The 16,076-nt window shown below is 44.1% G+C and overlaps 1 protein-coding gene and 2 pseudogenes across 10 annotated transcripts in view; 2 read left to right on the plus strand and 1 right to left on the minus strand.

Annotated features, from left to right (window-relative positions):
- Positions 1 to 5,823: 5,823 nt before the first annotated feature.
- LOC308488713 (elongation factor 1-alpha 1-like) lies at positions 5,824 to 7,202 on the minus strand (annotated as a pseudogene). The gene has a single exon. The product of its transcript is annotated as an elongation factor 1-alpha 1-like (transcript).
- A 1,478-nt stretch (positions 7,203 to 8,680) lies between these two features.
- On the plus strand, positions 8,681 to 11,483 carry LOC308489308 (large ribosomal subunit protein uL1-like; annotated as a pseudogene). The gene is made up of 2 exons: positions 8,681 to 8,813; positions 10,874 to 11,483. The product of its transcript is annotated as a large ribosomal subunit protein uL1-like (transcript).
- A 697-nt stretch (positions 11,484 to 12,180) lies between these two features.
- Positions 12,181 to 16,076, plus strand: part of RHOT1 (ras homolog family member T1) — a 55,929-nt gene continuing 52,033 nt past the window's right edge. For all 8 annotated transcript variants that reach the window (XR_013991981.1, XM_081029101.1, XM_081029102.1 and 5 more), the window contains exon 1: positions 12,181 to 12,441. Coding sequence is in view for 7 of the 8 variants with exons in the window: in XM_081029101.1 (XP_080885227.1) it covers positions 12,366 to 12,441 (76 nt within the window). In the remaining variant the exon portion in view is untranslated. The remainder of the gene's footprint in view (positions 12,442 to 16,076) is intronic.

Consider the following 16,076-nt stretch of genomic DNA (forward strand, 5'->3'; position numbering starts at 1 on the left):
GGGTTGTCCGAGCAAAGACACGGCTTCTCTCTTTGTGCCAGATGACCGTGAAAAGGCTCTGTGTTCTCACTTTCTGTGTTATGGAGCTTTTATCGTCTCACTCAGAATCACCTTGATATTTGCCTTTTCAAAGTGCTGACAGTTTAGAGGCCCAGGTTTTAGCCTCTTGAGGGGCTTTGGTTAAATACCATCCTCTCAGGTGCTTTGGATAATGGGGCTTCTGGGAGCATTGGCTTTATCGGCTGGTCACATGATTTCCACAAACGGGAGGCGAAGCCCAGGAATCATAAAGGTAGAGCAGGAAGGTTATCACTTTTGGTTTCCTTTGTCTCTGAATCTGGCATTTTCAGTCAGTATATCCCTTTCAGCACACTGTGAAAAATGGCACCTTTCCCTGAAACAAAACACACAACCCTTCAAAGGAGTACTGAAGCTGAAATACCTCTTTTCAAAGGAGAGGACCACTCACTCAGGTCTGTGCTGTGTGAGAGAGGAAATCATCCACCCACTGATCCAGCCTTCCCAGGGGAACTTCCCATGGGGAGCAAAGGCCCTTCCCCTGGGGAGAGTACTGGGGATTCCATGGGCAGCTTCTCACCCTGTCTGGGGAGGTTGCTTTCAAAAACTTGTGTTTTCTTTCAGGCCTTGTCTCTTTTAAGTGCTTTTTCCCCCTGGGAGTCGCGTTGCCAGTGTCTGCCTGTCTATCCTGCTCTTTCCCACCTCACACACTCACACGCTCAGACTCACCTTCTGGGAAGACAGCTACTGGAAGACTCTTGTCAAGGAAAGAACATCCAGCCCAAGAAAAACTCTTAAAGAGTTTATTTGAGCCAAACTGGCAACAGTTGCCAGGGAGAGAACTGTGGATGAAAAAGGGGCCACATACTAAACCTGACAAGCTCAGGGGTGGCCTGCGTGGCGGGCCTGACAAACTCTGTAACCACATAGGATGGTCTGCGTGTAAAACTTCCTAACTAAAAGCAGGACATGGCAGGTAGTCACATCCTTGGCCTGTAGCTTCCTTGACAAAAATCATTCTTTACCTTAAGTGAGCCTGTCTGTTGTCTTTTTGCATCTAAGATAACGTACCTTTGAAAAGTCAAAGTGATTGCCTTTTTTGGGACCCCTCTGGGTACAACCTCCCAAGAGAGCACGAGACCACAGAACCCCTCATTATCTCATTGTCCATGTACCATCTCAGTGTGCTGTAGATGTTAACTATTCTGTACCCACCCATGTAAAAGAAGTTTATGTCTCTCCGTTTTACTTTTTATCCAACCCCAGAGATTTCCCCGCTTTGCTTTCTCCCACCCCCTTCATCTACCACCAATGGATTTCATATAACCCTCCTTATGTCTCCTTTGATTTTATGTATAAAATAAGCTTGCAAAACTGCCATTCTCCAGAGTATTTTCTTAATCTGTTGAGATTTTTGCTTCCTGGCAATTGCCATCAGTTTAGCTAAAAAAAAACACACACACACACAAAAAAAAACAAAAAAAACCCACAAAAAACTCAAATAAGACTTTTTCTTAGGCTGGACGTTCTTTCTTTAACACACTGTTGTGCCCGTTATCAGGGTACAGGACTTTGGGTTCCTGGAAGAACCACCTGCTAAGAAGGAAGCCACCACCTTCTTAGGCTCACAGCAACCTCTAATACGGTTATATCTTTCTGTTCCTTGCTTCTCCTCAAATACATGTATTTTTTTTCTGGAAAAGTTTGATTTGAAGACTATTTCCTGGCTGATTGCAGAAACAAACCATAAACTGAAACAACTTTGCTTTCTGGAGAGACCTCGCAGACCCTCTTGCTCCTGTTGAGGGAGAAGGCCCTTCCCTGGGGCACCTGGGGCTTTTGACAGGAAAAGGAGACCCTTCCGTGATTTGTGCTTGGCTCTGTCATCCCGCACTCCTGCTGAGCCCTTGGCTTAGTCCTAAGCCCCAAAGTCGCTCACATTTGTAATTGCTCAAACCCTAGTCAATGCATGATTGTTTGTCCTTCCAGAGGCTTGCAGACTTCTTTAATTATACTTAGGTTATGCTGAAGGTGTGTTTTGAATTTGGGATTTACCTTTCTAACTGACCATAAGTTTTTTTAGGACAGGGTTTCCCAAGCTTCAGCCTTTCATGTGCAGATTCGTTACATCTGCGTTGATTGTCTCCTGTACCATTTTTTTACTTAATTTTTTTTTCTAAACCAACTCACTCCCCTGCCACACCCACTCAGCTGGTATATTTATTTCAAAAGGAAACTTAAAAAAAATTATGTGTCTTAAATAGAGGGGTAATCGTAAATGTGTATCAAGGAAAACAAAACAATGTGACTAACTTGGTATTTGTCTAAGTCTCTGAACCTAAGGCTGGCTCAGGAGGTCTCTCTGTCTGTCTCTCTCGAAAGGAGATTATCAAGTGTTTAAGATTTACTGAGGCTTTCACCTTGACTTACTCAGATGGAAAGATAACAGAAAAGGGAAAAACTAGCCAAAAAAGTCACTGTTTCTGATGTCCCCCCACCATTTATACTTAATTCTACCACTTTGGGAAACAGGATTCTAAGCGATTGGTTTGGTGACATACAGAAGACCTGCTCAGTGAAATGGTTTCACCTTTATTTTTCCGAAATAAATATGCCCTGGGGGAGAAAATCGAATGGCTTTGATTAGTGACAATCTCCAGGACACAGCGTCTGGGAGTTACCCTAGGGTCTTTTCTCTTACCACCTTCTCTGCAGTAAGTCACCACGTTCTAACTGGATTCTGCGGTCCCAAATCATCTAACTCCAGCCCCTCCTCTTCCCTCTGCATTTACGCTCTGGTTCAGACTCTCATCACTTCTCTCCTGGATTATTTTAATTGGAGCCACTCCAGTGCTAGTCAGAACCCCCTTCCCATCTAGTCTCATTCGGCTATTGTGAGCTTTCCAAAACACAGATCAGGTCTGCTTAAAACTCCGCAGGGCTCCTCGGTGCCTACAGCAGAAAATTCTACTTCCCTGTGCTCTTACCTACCTCTAACCATGCCCCCCCACCCCGTTTCCTGTCATCCTCCCCCTTACACCCTCCGTTGGAGCTGCCCTGCTTTGTGTCCCATCATGTATCTTTGCACATTCAATTTGCTTTGCCTGCAGTGTCCTCCCTGTTGCCCAGAGAGAAGTCACCATTGAAAACAATGAGTTTAGATCAGATCAAAGCTGACATACAAGGAACAAGTACCGTTGGGCCACTCAGGCTCAAACCATGGTCGTTTTCCTAGGCGCTTTCTGGGGATATTTGCATTATGGCTGGGTTATGGCATCGTGTTGCACTGGAGGTCATCTGCAAGCATAGCCCTGCAGGGAGAGGGACCGGAGAGTCACAGAAGTCAGGCTGGTTTCAGCTAGGGATGGGGTGGGGAGGGAGGAGGTAGAGAGAGATTTAGATGATGAGATGCTACCTCTTACGGAGGGTTTTTGAAAGGGGTGGTTTGGGGATGTAGACAATGATTTGGAGGATTCAGGTGAGAGGAAGGATGGATGCCTAGATGAGCTGACCTGTCCACCACTTGCCTTCCATGATAAATCTGTTTATTATTGTGTCCCCAACTCCTAGCAACAGAGCTTCACACATGGTGAAAACAATAAATATTTGTTAAATGAGTTAATAAACATGATCTGCTACATCGATGTCTCACAGCATTGCTATTTTTTTAAATACTTCTATTAATTTGCTTAAAAGGTATGATTACATTCACTTTGACATTTTACAAGATGCTTAATAATTAATTCATAATCTTTAACACGTTTTTCTGTTCTTTGTACTGTCATCTAATATTTATGTACCTCCATCAGTTTTTAATTACCCAACTAACACATGTGCATGCTTGTAAAAGTTCAAAACGGCAAAAGTATAGAGGATAAAAGTTGCATAAATGAACATATACTTAGTGTTTATGTAGTTGTGATTGTATATATGGTTTTATATTTCTATATTTTACTTATTTTTTCCCCGCCCTCTTTTTTTCACTTATTTTATAAACACTTTTCCATATTTTTAATAGTCATTAGTTTTAGTGACTGCAAAAGTTTAACCATTCCCCTTAATTGTATGTTTTTCCATTTTAAAAATTGCTTAATGTTGCTATAAGTAGAATATATAGATATGTGTATAGTCTTTTGAGTTATTAATATTTTCTTAAAATATATTGTGGTGATTTGTTTGCAGAGATAAACAGAAATTATAGATTTACTAGTCTATGGAATTTTTTGTTTTGCAGAAATAGCCTGCGGCCTAAAAATTTTTGACAATCATTAGTTGGTATATAAGTCAACAAAAATTTTAATGTCTCTACAGTGATTAAAAATTATATTAAGTGCATTTTTGCCTTTCAGTGTTTACAATTTACATGAGCAGGCTAATCAGTTTGCCCTTGGAAAGATAATGCAAGTCAGCAAATGAATTCTAAATTTTAAAATGCAGCTGTTAAGGTTGATACGTAAGCACTGTGCTAAATGCTTTACCTGCATTATTTTTCACTTAAATTTTTTGGGATGACATTGGTTAATGACATTATATAAGTTACAATGAACTGTAGCAAGACTGTGCTCAATATTATTTCAGCCTCATTTTAGGTTCTTTGAACTACTTCAGTATTTGTAAATGTGAGAATTCACATTCCAGTAACTGATAAACTAAAATTTGACATACCAATAAATTTACTCAATATTGATGTAACTGCAAAATTTAATATGCAACATGTGGACTTTAATATTACAGAATTGGGCTTTTGTAGACTAGCTTACGCATCAACAAAGTTACTCTTTGCTTCTCTGTCCTGACCTATGAGGTGCTGCACCAATAGAGCCCCTCCCATAGCTTTTTATTATGTAAACAGATGATTCCTTCCTTTAAGACAAGGTGAAAAAAACCCAAAGTTCCCACCCGGAAGAAAAATGTTAACCCAAATTATCAAATTCTAAAGGTTCAGCAGATACAACACCAGAAATAGGTTATAGGCAGCTCATTAAGTCTTTTACCTAAGTAGTACAATAGGAAGTTAGTGTTGGCCAAAAGAACACACAGTTTCTCATTAAACTTTGTTTTAATGGGTCTCAAAATTCTGTGACAGATTTTTGGTCAAGTTGTTTCCATTAAAAAGTATTGATTTTAAAAACTAATAACTTAGGGGCTGCCAGATGGCTCAGTTGGTTAGAGTGCAAGCTCTTAACAGTGAGGTTGCCAGTTCAATCCCCTCATGGGATGGTGGGCTGCGCCCCGTGCAACTAAAGATTGAAAATGGCAATTGGACTTGGAGCTGAGCTGCGCCCTCCACAACTAGATTGAAGGAAAACAACTTGGAGCTGATGGGCCCTGGAGAAACACATTATTCACCAATATTCCCCAATAAGAAATTTAAAAAATTGCAACAATTAAAAAACAAAAACAAAAAAAACTAATAAAAGCTGCTACACAAAAAACCCAAATGGTCCACAAAACATTCTCCTTTCTTTCTCAAGGTTTTTTTTTTTTGAATAAACTTCATTGAGGAATATTGGGGAACAGTGTGTTTCTCCAGGGCCCATCAGCTCCAAGTCATTGTCCTTCAGTCTGGTTGTGGCGGGTGCAGTTCACTGGCCCATGTGGGATTCGAACCAGTAACCCTGTTGTTCAGAGCACACACTCTAATCAACTGAGCTAACCGGTCGCCCCTCTTTCTGAAGGTTTTGATGAATTGTAATCAGTAACCAGTCTTTTACTATTAAACTTAAAAGTCCAATTAAGACATAGTTCTGAGACCATTCTTCCATCACTCATTAAGACTGGGGTGGCAGGTATTGGGGATACTATTTATTTAGCCTTCTCAGCTTTTGGGGCAGACTAGGTGACCTTGCCACATCCAGCTGCTTTGTCATCTGTTGCTTTGATGACTCCCACAGCAGCTGTCTCTCATGTCACAAGCAGCAGAACGGCCCAGAGGAGGGTAGTCAGAGAAGCTCTCAACACACATGGGCTTTCCAGGAACAATATCAACGATGGCAGCATGATCAGATTTCAAAAACTTTGGGCCATCTTCCAGCTTTTCCCCAGAATGACGATCAATACTCTTCAGCTTAGCAAATTTGCAAGCAATGTGAGCTGTGTGACAATCGAGCACAGGTGTGTATCCAGCACTCATTTGGCCTGGATAGTTCAGGATAATCACTGAGCCGTGAAGCCAGCTGCCTCCATTGGTGGGTCATTTTTTCTGTCACCAGCCACATTGCCACATTGAACATCTTTGACAGACACATTCTTGACATTGAAACCCATATTGTCCCCAGGAAGAGCTTCCCTCAAAACTTCATAGTGCATTTCAACAGACTGCACTTTAGTTGTAACATCGACTGGAGCAAAGGTGACCACCATGCCAGGTCTGAGAACACCAGTCTCCACTTGGCCCACAGAGACTGTTCCAATACCACCAATTTTGTAGACATCCTGGAGGGGCAGACGCAAAGGCTTGTCAGTTGGATGAGTTGGTAGCAGGATGCAATCCAGAGCTTCAAGCAGCGCGGTTCCTCTGGCATTGCCATCTTTCGGGTGAATTTCCATCCCATGAACCACGGCATGTTAGCACTTGGCTCCAACATGTTGTCACCATTCCAACCAGAAATTGGCACAAATGCTATTGTGTCAGGGTTGTATCCAATTTTCTTAATGTAGGTGCTGACTTCCTTAACGATTTCCTCATATCTCTTCTGGCTGTAAGGTGGCTCAGTGAAATCCATTTTGTTAACACCAACAATTAGTTTCACACCCAGTGTGTAAGCCAGAAGGGCATGCTTGCTCATGGGTCTGCCCATCCTTCGAGATACCTGCTTCAAACTTGCCAACACCAGCAGCAACAATCAGAAATAGCACAGTCAGCCTGAGATGTGCCTGTAATCATGTTTTTTATAAACTCTGCATGTCCTGGGGCATCAAAGATGGTCACGTAACCCTTGCTGGTCTTAGATTTCCACAGGGAGATACCAGTGGTGATCCCATGCTCACGTTCAGCTTTCAGTTCATTCAAGACCCAGGCATATTCGAAGGAGCCCTTTCCCATCTTAGCAGCCTCCTCCTCAGATGTTTTCAGTGGTCCTTTTGTTGATCCCACCCATCTGGTAGGTCAGATACCAGTAGTGGTCGACTTGTAGAATCTACATGTCCAATATGATGTTGATCTGAGTCTTTTCCTTTCCCATTTTGGGTTAAATTTAACGGTGGTTTTCATGACAGCTGTGTTCTGGCAGCAAACCCATTGCAAAAAACCGAAATCATGTGGTTCTTGTCCTTTTCTGTCTGACTTATTTTGCTTAGCGTGATAGTCTCAAGATCCATTCAAGTGTTCGCAAATGTACCTGCATGAGTTTATGTAATTCTGAAAAGAGTCCTATGAGATAGTTCCATTTTGCCGATGTTTTTCAGACGAATTAGGTAACTTGCCCGGTGTTGAACAGCTGGTAAAGTACTGGAGATGACATGTAGACTCCAGAGCCTGTGCTCTTAAACATTCCATAGGGAATTCAGGCCATGGTGGGGAACGATAGTCTGAGAGCTTTTCCATATCAATTATCGTTTAAGGGTTTGTTTTACAACCTGAATCTGAAAGGAGCTTGAGAAAATTAAAACTGGATACAACCTCCTCAACAGAGGAGGATCTTGTCTGGAAAAATTTCCTTTCGACAGGTTAGTTATAATCAAATGCCTTTTAATAAGTAATAGTGCTGAGCGATGTGCCTTGCAGCCAAATCAAGCAAACAGTATCTGTGCCCTCTAGAGACTAAACCATGTGACTAGGCCGAGGACATGGATGTTTGAACCAAGAACAAATGTATTAAAAGGCAAGATAAAATAGTTACCCTGTATCGAAGCACTGGACTTTTCTGCTCCACCAGAGTGGGTTTGTCAGGAAAAGGAAATCTTTCTGGAAGGAATGGGAGAAAAATGTGAAGCATGGGTAGATGATGGATGCTGCTTTGGGTTTAACTTGAGAGACTAAAAGATAGATGGGTCTGAAGGGTGGGACTGATGCCAGCCCAAGTCTAATTTGGCCTCCTGCCCAGGACTGTGTCTAACTCACCAATCAGGGGCCAGTCTCTTGTTCCACCCAGTGTCATTCATTTAACATACTCATATTTTCTACCCAGCAGGCCTGCCCACTGGCCCTGGGTGTTCCACTGTCCTGAGACTCAGACAGGCTTTGTTGCAAATTCCTCCTTTGATGGACATAAAAGATGAATCCTCTTGTCTCCTGACAAAAGTACTTTGTTTAGGCCTCCCTATGTCCCCTGCATAGTTGAGGAGACATGAAGCCTGACTTATGATGGTAGAGCTCCTTCCTAGCTGCATTCCAGAGGAAAATTCCACCAGTGCCTTTTAGATACCAATCTGTCCTCTTGGCTTTATCCAATCTCCTTAGTATACAACAATCAATCTGTAATATCCCAACAGTAAATGCCACTGCCAACAACTCCGTTCTCTGGCTTATGCTTTGCAGTCATCATGTGACTCTATTCTTAGACTCAGAGATATGTACAGAAGTTACTTCCCTCACAATTTATTATATTTATCCAACCCATATATCACTGACCATGTACCAAACATTATTTCCTATTATATTCACTCACTTAATCTTCATAATAATTCCATGAGGTGTTATTCCCATTTGGCAGTGGAGGCTATGGAGAAGTTACGCAATTTACCCGACGATGTACAACTAGGAATTGGCAAAGCAGGTTCAGAGGTAGACAGGCAGATTTCCACAGTCTTCGCTCTTAACCATGGAGCCATGTGGTCTCCAGGAGAACTTCAGAGTGACTCCTGATGTCTGTTATCATAGGAGAAGGGTATGAAGCTCAAGGCAAGACAGGAGATTAGAGCTTCACAAATGGAGTGGATCAGTAGGTGGAGATGGGCTGTAAAAAGAAACTTACATCGCCTGGGAGGCACCTTGTGGCCCCCCTTCACTGTAGTGAGTGTTGGCCTCTGTACTAAACCATTCGTTGTTGCCTACTGTAAGTGAGTGCTGATTTTCTGATTTCTGCAGCCCTTGAGTCCGGATTTCTAAGTTTTATTTACAAAGGAGTTCACATTATTATCTCTGCAGTCTCCCCAGCTCCCAAATAACCTCTTCGTCCTAATTGCCTACCTTCCAGACATTTCCCATGCCAAAGCCTTTACCCAGCACACATGCACACCACCACGAAGGCCTGTCTCGCTCACCCTGGTGAAGAAGCCCCGTGGAATTAATATTGTCATCCACTGCCAATGCTGATGCAAAACTCTACTGTGTTGCTTGGAGTGAGCAGTGTCCTAAAGAGTTTGCTCTTCTGTAAAGGGCCCTTGTCCTTTGTGATGTGATATTTGTGTTAATTCATTTTTTTAAGGAAAAGCTTTTTCACATACATTATTTCATGGGCTCTTCCAAACAACTCCATGAGGTAGAAGGCTGGGAAGAGATTAACGACCTCATTTGGTAGAGAGGAAACTGAGGCACAGAGGGGTAATGTGACTTGATCAGAGTCACATGCTGGGATGGCAGAGCCAGGATTCATTCTCAGCAGTGCTGCCTGGCAACTCATGGTATCCCTGTGGGCCTTGTTCTGCTTACCTACAATGTAATGGGGTTCTACCAGGTGCTCTGTAAGGGTGCTTCCAACTCAAACATTTTGTAACACTAAAATTGGAGGAATACTTTTTCCTGGAAGATCAGGTAATCACGCCTCCTGAATTTCACATTTCCATACATCTTATTTTCATCCACCCTGGAATATGTCTTCATTATCTCCCAGTGAGCAAGGAGTGTGTCTTTCCTCTCCCCCTCCTTACAGCAGGAGAGAGTGTTTCTGGGAAGGGCTTCCTCTCCTATGCTTGTTAGGGATATCATGTAACAAAGATGGTGAAATGCTGTTGTAAACATAAAAACATATTTGCCTCAATACCTGCAGATTACAACTTTTCAGTGACCTTGATGATAACTGATAGATGAGATCAGTAGAGCAAGTAAAATGAGTCTGGCACTGTACCAAATGCTTAACATGTATTGTTTATTTTTCACAGCCACCTGCAGAAGTAGGTATTCTTATCATTACTGCCATTTACAGAAGGGACGGGCTTGGAGAAGTAAAAGATCTCACTCAAGATCACATAACTATTAGGTGATGGACTCTGGATTCAAACTCAGGCAATTTGTCAGTAGCTCTTTTTATTTTTGGGGGGGAATATTGGGGAATAGTGTGTTTCTCCAGGGCCCATCAGCTCCAAGTCGTTGTCCTTCAATCTAGTTGTGGAGGGCGCAGCTCAGCTCCAAGTCCAGTCACTGTTTTCAATCTTTAGTTGCAGGGGGTGCAGCCCACCATCCCATGCGGGAATTGAATCAACAACCTTGTTGAGAGCTCGGGCTCTAACCAACTGAGCCATCGGGCTGCCCCTGTCAGTAGCTCTCAACCTGCTGCACTAGACCACATGGCTTTTCCTAGGAGAAAGAGGGATTGGTGTTATGCACATTTTATTTTCTTTCAATTTATTATGTAATATTTAAGACAGAAAAAACGCAGATTATGCACAGTGTTTCCTCGTTCCATCTATCCATCCATCCATCCATCCATCCATCCATCCATCCATCATCTATCATCTCACTGTGTCAAGCACTGTTCCAGCATTAGGGATGTAGCAACAAATTCCACCAGGTGGAGGGGGTCAGGAGGAAATTAAGGTAATGTTAGAAAAACTGTAAGAGACTTTTTATCCAGGGGCACCTATGTGTCCAGCAGTACGCTGGGTAAACCTAAGTAAGGAGAAATATCAGGCTCCTTTCCAGTTTTTGCAGTGGGAGGCAACACGGGCAGCAAAGTCTCCTGGGACACTTGTCTAGGAAGCCGTGAGGGAAACCAGCGCAAGCACCGTAAGTTTTGGAGATGGTGGGGCTGCCGATCAGCTTGAAGAACCACAATCCTCAGAAGGACAAATGCTTCTTGGGCACCGTCAGGCTTCAATCCGCTCCCCACCCCCCAGTTCTCCGTCTGTGTTCTGGGGGACCAGCAGCACTGTGACGAGGCCCGGGCTGTGGAGGTCCCCCACGTGGACATTGAGGCCCTGCAGAAACTCGACAAGAATAAGAAACTGGTCAAAAAGCGGGCCAGGAAATAGGAAGCCTTTTTGGTTTCGGAGTCTCTGCGCAAGCAGCTCCCACGAGCCCTGGGCCCAGGCGCGAAGCAGCCTGGCGAGTTCCCTGCCTTGTCCACTCATGATATAAGAACGTGGTGGGCCAAGTCGGTGAAGTGAAATCCACCACCAAGTTCCAGATGAAGAAGGTGTTGTGTCTGGCAGTGGCCGTTGGCCACGTGGAAGTGACAGATGGTGAGCTGGTGTACAACATCCACTTGGCCAGCAATGTCCTGGTGTCATTGCTGGAAAAGCACTGGCAGAATGTCCCGGCTTTCTCTATCAAGAGCACGGTGCGAAAGCCCCAGTGCCGGTCCTAAGCCTGAGCTCAATAAACCACAGTGCTACCATGCAAAGGTAAAAAGAGAAATCTCAGAAGACCCTACCTAAAGTAAACCACCGCAAGTCACTTAGTTTGGCTTAGAAATGAAATTTGGCGTAGTTTGGCTCAGACCAGGGGAGTCATGTAGTTTGGCTACGAAGCAACGGACCTTTTCACACGGACAGCATAAACATGCACCTATTCGTATATTATAAGCATCACAGGCGAAAACCAGCGAGGGTGGGAGGCTTTGGGTAGCGGAAAGGGCTCGATCCTGGGAGCCATCCTGGGCTCAATCAAGCACTACCTGAGTCAGGCTCTGCTCAATAGGGGACACCACTGAAAGCCAAGTAGACACAGGTCACTGTCCTCCCGGGGCTTGTAGGCCGGTGAGAACATCCCCTCCGTGAGTCACTGCGAACCTCTCGCTACGTGACTATGGACAATTAGGAATGTCCTCTGCCCCTATTTTGTAAAATCAATGGGGTCAGACTAGCCAATCTGCCACTTCAATTCCTAGCTGAACCCTGAACGATGGCGGTTGTGCCCAGGGGAGGGCGGGCCAGGCGCCCCCGCTCGGCGGTGCTGCGAGCCCGGCGGCAGGGGCGCTGCCGGAGCGGCGGGAGCGTTCGCGTTCGGAAAGCGCTTGTCCCTCGCGGCGCCCCGTCCGCCCCGCCGCCGCCGCCGCCGCTCGCGGAGCCGGAGGAGGCGGAGCTGGCGCTGTCCCGGCTCCCGAGCGGGGTGCAGCCGAGGAGGCGGCGCGGCGGGCGCGGGTGACCGAGGCTCGGGCGGGGCGGCGGGAGAGGCTGGCCGGCAGCGCCGGCAGCGCGGGGAGAGCGGCGCCTCGGGGTGGGCGCTCCCGGCGACCGGAGTCCGCTCCATGCGTGCGGGCCGAGCCCGGCCCCTGCGAGCCGTCGACATGAAGAAAGACGTGCGGATCCTGCTGGTGGGAGAACGTGAGTCCGCGCAGCGGGGCTGGCCGCGGCCGCCGCGGACCCCGCCGCCCCTGCCCCTGCCGCCCCGGGCCTGCGCGCCCGTCGCCGCCCCGGTGTCTGCCGCGCGCGTCCGCGGGCTCCCAGCCCCCGGGCTCTGGCCTTTGGGCTCACCCTCCACCTCTCGCCGCGCCCGGGCCCTCCTACGCCTCCCGCCCCTGCCCCCCAGGCGGCCTCCCAAGCCTGGTCCCCGCGAGCCTCTGACCGCCCGGCCCCGTCCCTCTGAAAGCCCTCTCCTTGTCCTCTGGTAACCCTCCCCTCCCGGGCCTCCGCGTTTCCGAGGCCGCCGCCCTTCAGGTCCTCTCGTCGTCCGTGGAGAGTCCCTGGTCACTGCCAGGCAGGTGCTGAGACAGGCGGACCGAGGGGGCTGTCGTGAGCCGGCTCGGGGACGCGGGGGGAGGGGCGCGCGGCTGCTCGCCTCGGGGGCGAGGTCAGGTTTCGGGGGGTGTGTGGCGTGGCCAGCCTTCTCTGCCCCTGAGCAGGGACGTGGTGAAGGTGTGGGACGTTTCTAGCGATTTTTGCACTTTGCATTGGGTGGACTCCTGATGCACTCGGTATTTCCTCGCAATCTTCCTCTCCACCGCAAGTGACTCAGGTGCTCGATGCACGAATAATGAGTTGCGGGAATTATTGTTTCCCGAAAGCCTAATTCCCTCCCCTTTGTAAACATCCATAGCTATTCGGTTAGGGGTAAGTTGGTAAAGAACAGCCGGCACACGGGAGACCCAGCAGACACCCCTGCACGTGAGACCCCTAGAGATTCGTGGATTTCACCTTTTGACGCTAAAAGAGAAATGCCTTCTTCTTCTCTTCACTGACTTGGGGACAGAACTTGAGGGACTTCGTGATATCCCAGTGCAAGTGACATGACCGGGTTGGTAGGACGGAAATAGGAAAGGGGGCTGCTGAGGACTGGATTATTTGTTTTCCAGTCCATTAGCGACTGCTCTGCCATTGCTGTGTTGAAACGTTCTGTTCTGAACCCCATTGCATTCTAGAGGAGCCCCTCCAGGTCACTGAGGGATGAACTCCCAAAGAAGAAAGCTAACACAGTTTTGCCCTCGTCTGTAGTACTGTGTGGTGCTCGTTGAAATCTCTGTTCACCTGCTCTTTGGAGAAATCTTCGTTTAGAATCAGAAGTCAGAAGTAAACTTAACCAGACCCAGTTTACCTTTTGATTTGCAGTTGTGAATTTTAGTCTATATATGTAACTACATATATATATGTAACTACATATGTAACATATATATGTATATATACATATATATGTAACTACATATATATGTAACTACATATGTAACATATATATGTATATATACACATATATGTAACCACATATATATGTAACTACATATGTAACATAGATGTATATATACATATATACATATATACATATATACATATTTGTGTAACTACATGTATATATGTACATATACATATACATACATATACATATATGTAACTACATATATATGTAACTACATATATATGTAACTACATATATACGTAACTACATATATATCTATCTGTAGCTGTGTCTTAATCTCTGTTTTGCATGGACTTCCTTGACAAAGTTCACGAAGGTGTTACTTAACATGACTCATGCTGATGCATTTGGAAAAACAAGGGAAGGAAAGTGAGTAGGTGATCTGCTTAAACCAGGGGCGTCCAAACTTTTTTCAACGTTTTTCACCAAGGGCCATATGTAGTAAAATACACAAACAGCCGGGCCACTCACTCGAGGTGAAGTACGTATTGCCTCACCTGGTTTATTTAAGTAAACTAAATATATTTTTGGAATTTGCTGCGGGCCAATTAACAATGGATCATGGGCCACAGTTGGCCCGCGGGCCGCTCTTTGGACACCCCTGGCTTAAACTGATCCTTAACTGTAACATAAAATAGTTTTACAGTATAATAATTTTTAATACTAATTTTTTAAAAAAAACAAAAAGCTTATGTTTTAATTAGTTTTGAATATAGAAAGCAATTACATACAATTATTAGTCTGTAAAACACCTAATAGAAATGCTATACATATATAAAATATATTGTCAGCCTTAGAATATTTAAGGTAAAATATTAACAGTGTTACTTATTTAGAAACACATAAAAGAATATTTTCTAACATTAAACATTTGTTAGAAAACTTATAAGCTATGTTCTGCAGAAATGAAAGCGAATAAGACAGTTGATAAAAGTGTGCATGCAAGAGATTTTTTAATCATAGGGAGAAACTTGATACAAGAGAAAGCCGTAGGTTTTGAGGAAGATATTTTTATTAAAAAGGGTGGTACCAAAAGCTTTAGGCCAGCTACCATATATATAACTTAACTATTACATTGCTTTGTACACCTGAAGCTAGTAAAAAAAATTAATGTATTGGAGGTATACTTATTTGAAATATGTGATTTTAATTATATTAAAGGATGTAATTTAATTAGTTACATTAAATTATATTTAATTAGTTATATTTTGGGGGGAAATGTTTGAAGCATTACTTTTTGAGATTTAATGTACATATTTGACAGCTGTTAGCCTAGCTTGTAGCACTTCAAATGCTAGGTAAACGTAAGTGTGGTCAAGTCTATTTTAATACTGGTCTGATACACGAATTTATCAGGAAAACCACTTTTTTAGGAAAACGTGGTAGTAATTCAGTTGTAGTTTTAAGATGTTAACTTAAGATGTTAACTAAGGGGAATGGAGGGAAAAAGCAAAGAAAAAGGAGCATCATCTCTGGTATGATCGTAAAGCCTGGTCCTTCTGCGTCACTTCTGCTCATTTTATTGCTCTTAGTGTCTGTGCCTAAACCGCACAGAGCAGCTTCATTCACTGAAGCTCTGAAATAGTTGTGATGGTTTCAACATTCTGTTGGCTAAACTTATACTGTACTCTGAAGGTGAAATGGATCTTTTTTTGGCCCATCCAGAATCTGAATTCTGTGCAGGCTTCACTGCTAACTAATTGCTTAATATCTGTTTAGTGCTTAGATCAGAGAAGTTAGTCTGTCTATACATTTTAAGGTATTTGTTAAGGCAGAGAACCCCAAAGTGTTTTAAATATCTGTACCTTATCTTAATTATTGAACATATTGAATACCATTCAGGCCAAAACAAAAGTCTATTACCATTCTTTAAACAAAACAACATTTTAAAAATCTTTAAAAATGCGACCACAAAACTTAGTTCTTCAGGTTATAGCTTTTCATGGTCAGATTCACTGGCCAGAATTTGTATTTGACTAGATTTGTATTGGTATGCTTAACAAATGTTCTTGTTACAGTAAAATTAGCACAAGCTTTACTACCTTTTTTATCTGAATCCTGTAGCTACCTTAAAAGTTCACAGGATTGTTTTCGTTTAGTGAGGTCTTGTTTTTAAATTAAAGTGAGGTATAGTTGTTTTCTGCTGGTCACGTTCATTAAGAAAGTGGATCTGTCATCCTCTTTTTAAGTGAATCTGGCAGCTCTTACCCGATTTGTCTAACTCTGACTAGTTTATCAGTGGAGCCTCTGCCCGACAAGTTTAGGCTTTAACTGACACGGTCTAGACTTTTGTAATACCTCCTTAATTGGTCTCCCTGCTTCTAATTTCATT

Source organism: Rhinolophus hipposideros (genome assembly GCF_964194185.1).
Source record: "Rhinolophus hipposideros genome assembly, chromosome: 20".
Classification (NCBI taxonomy): domain Eukaryota; kingdom Metazoa; phylum Chordata; class Mammalia; order Chiroptera; family Rhinolophidae; genus Rhinolophus; species Rhinolophus hipposideros.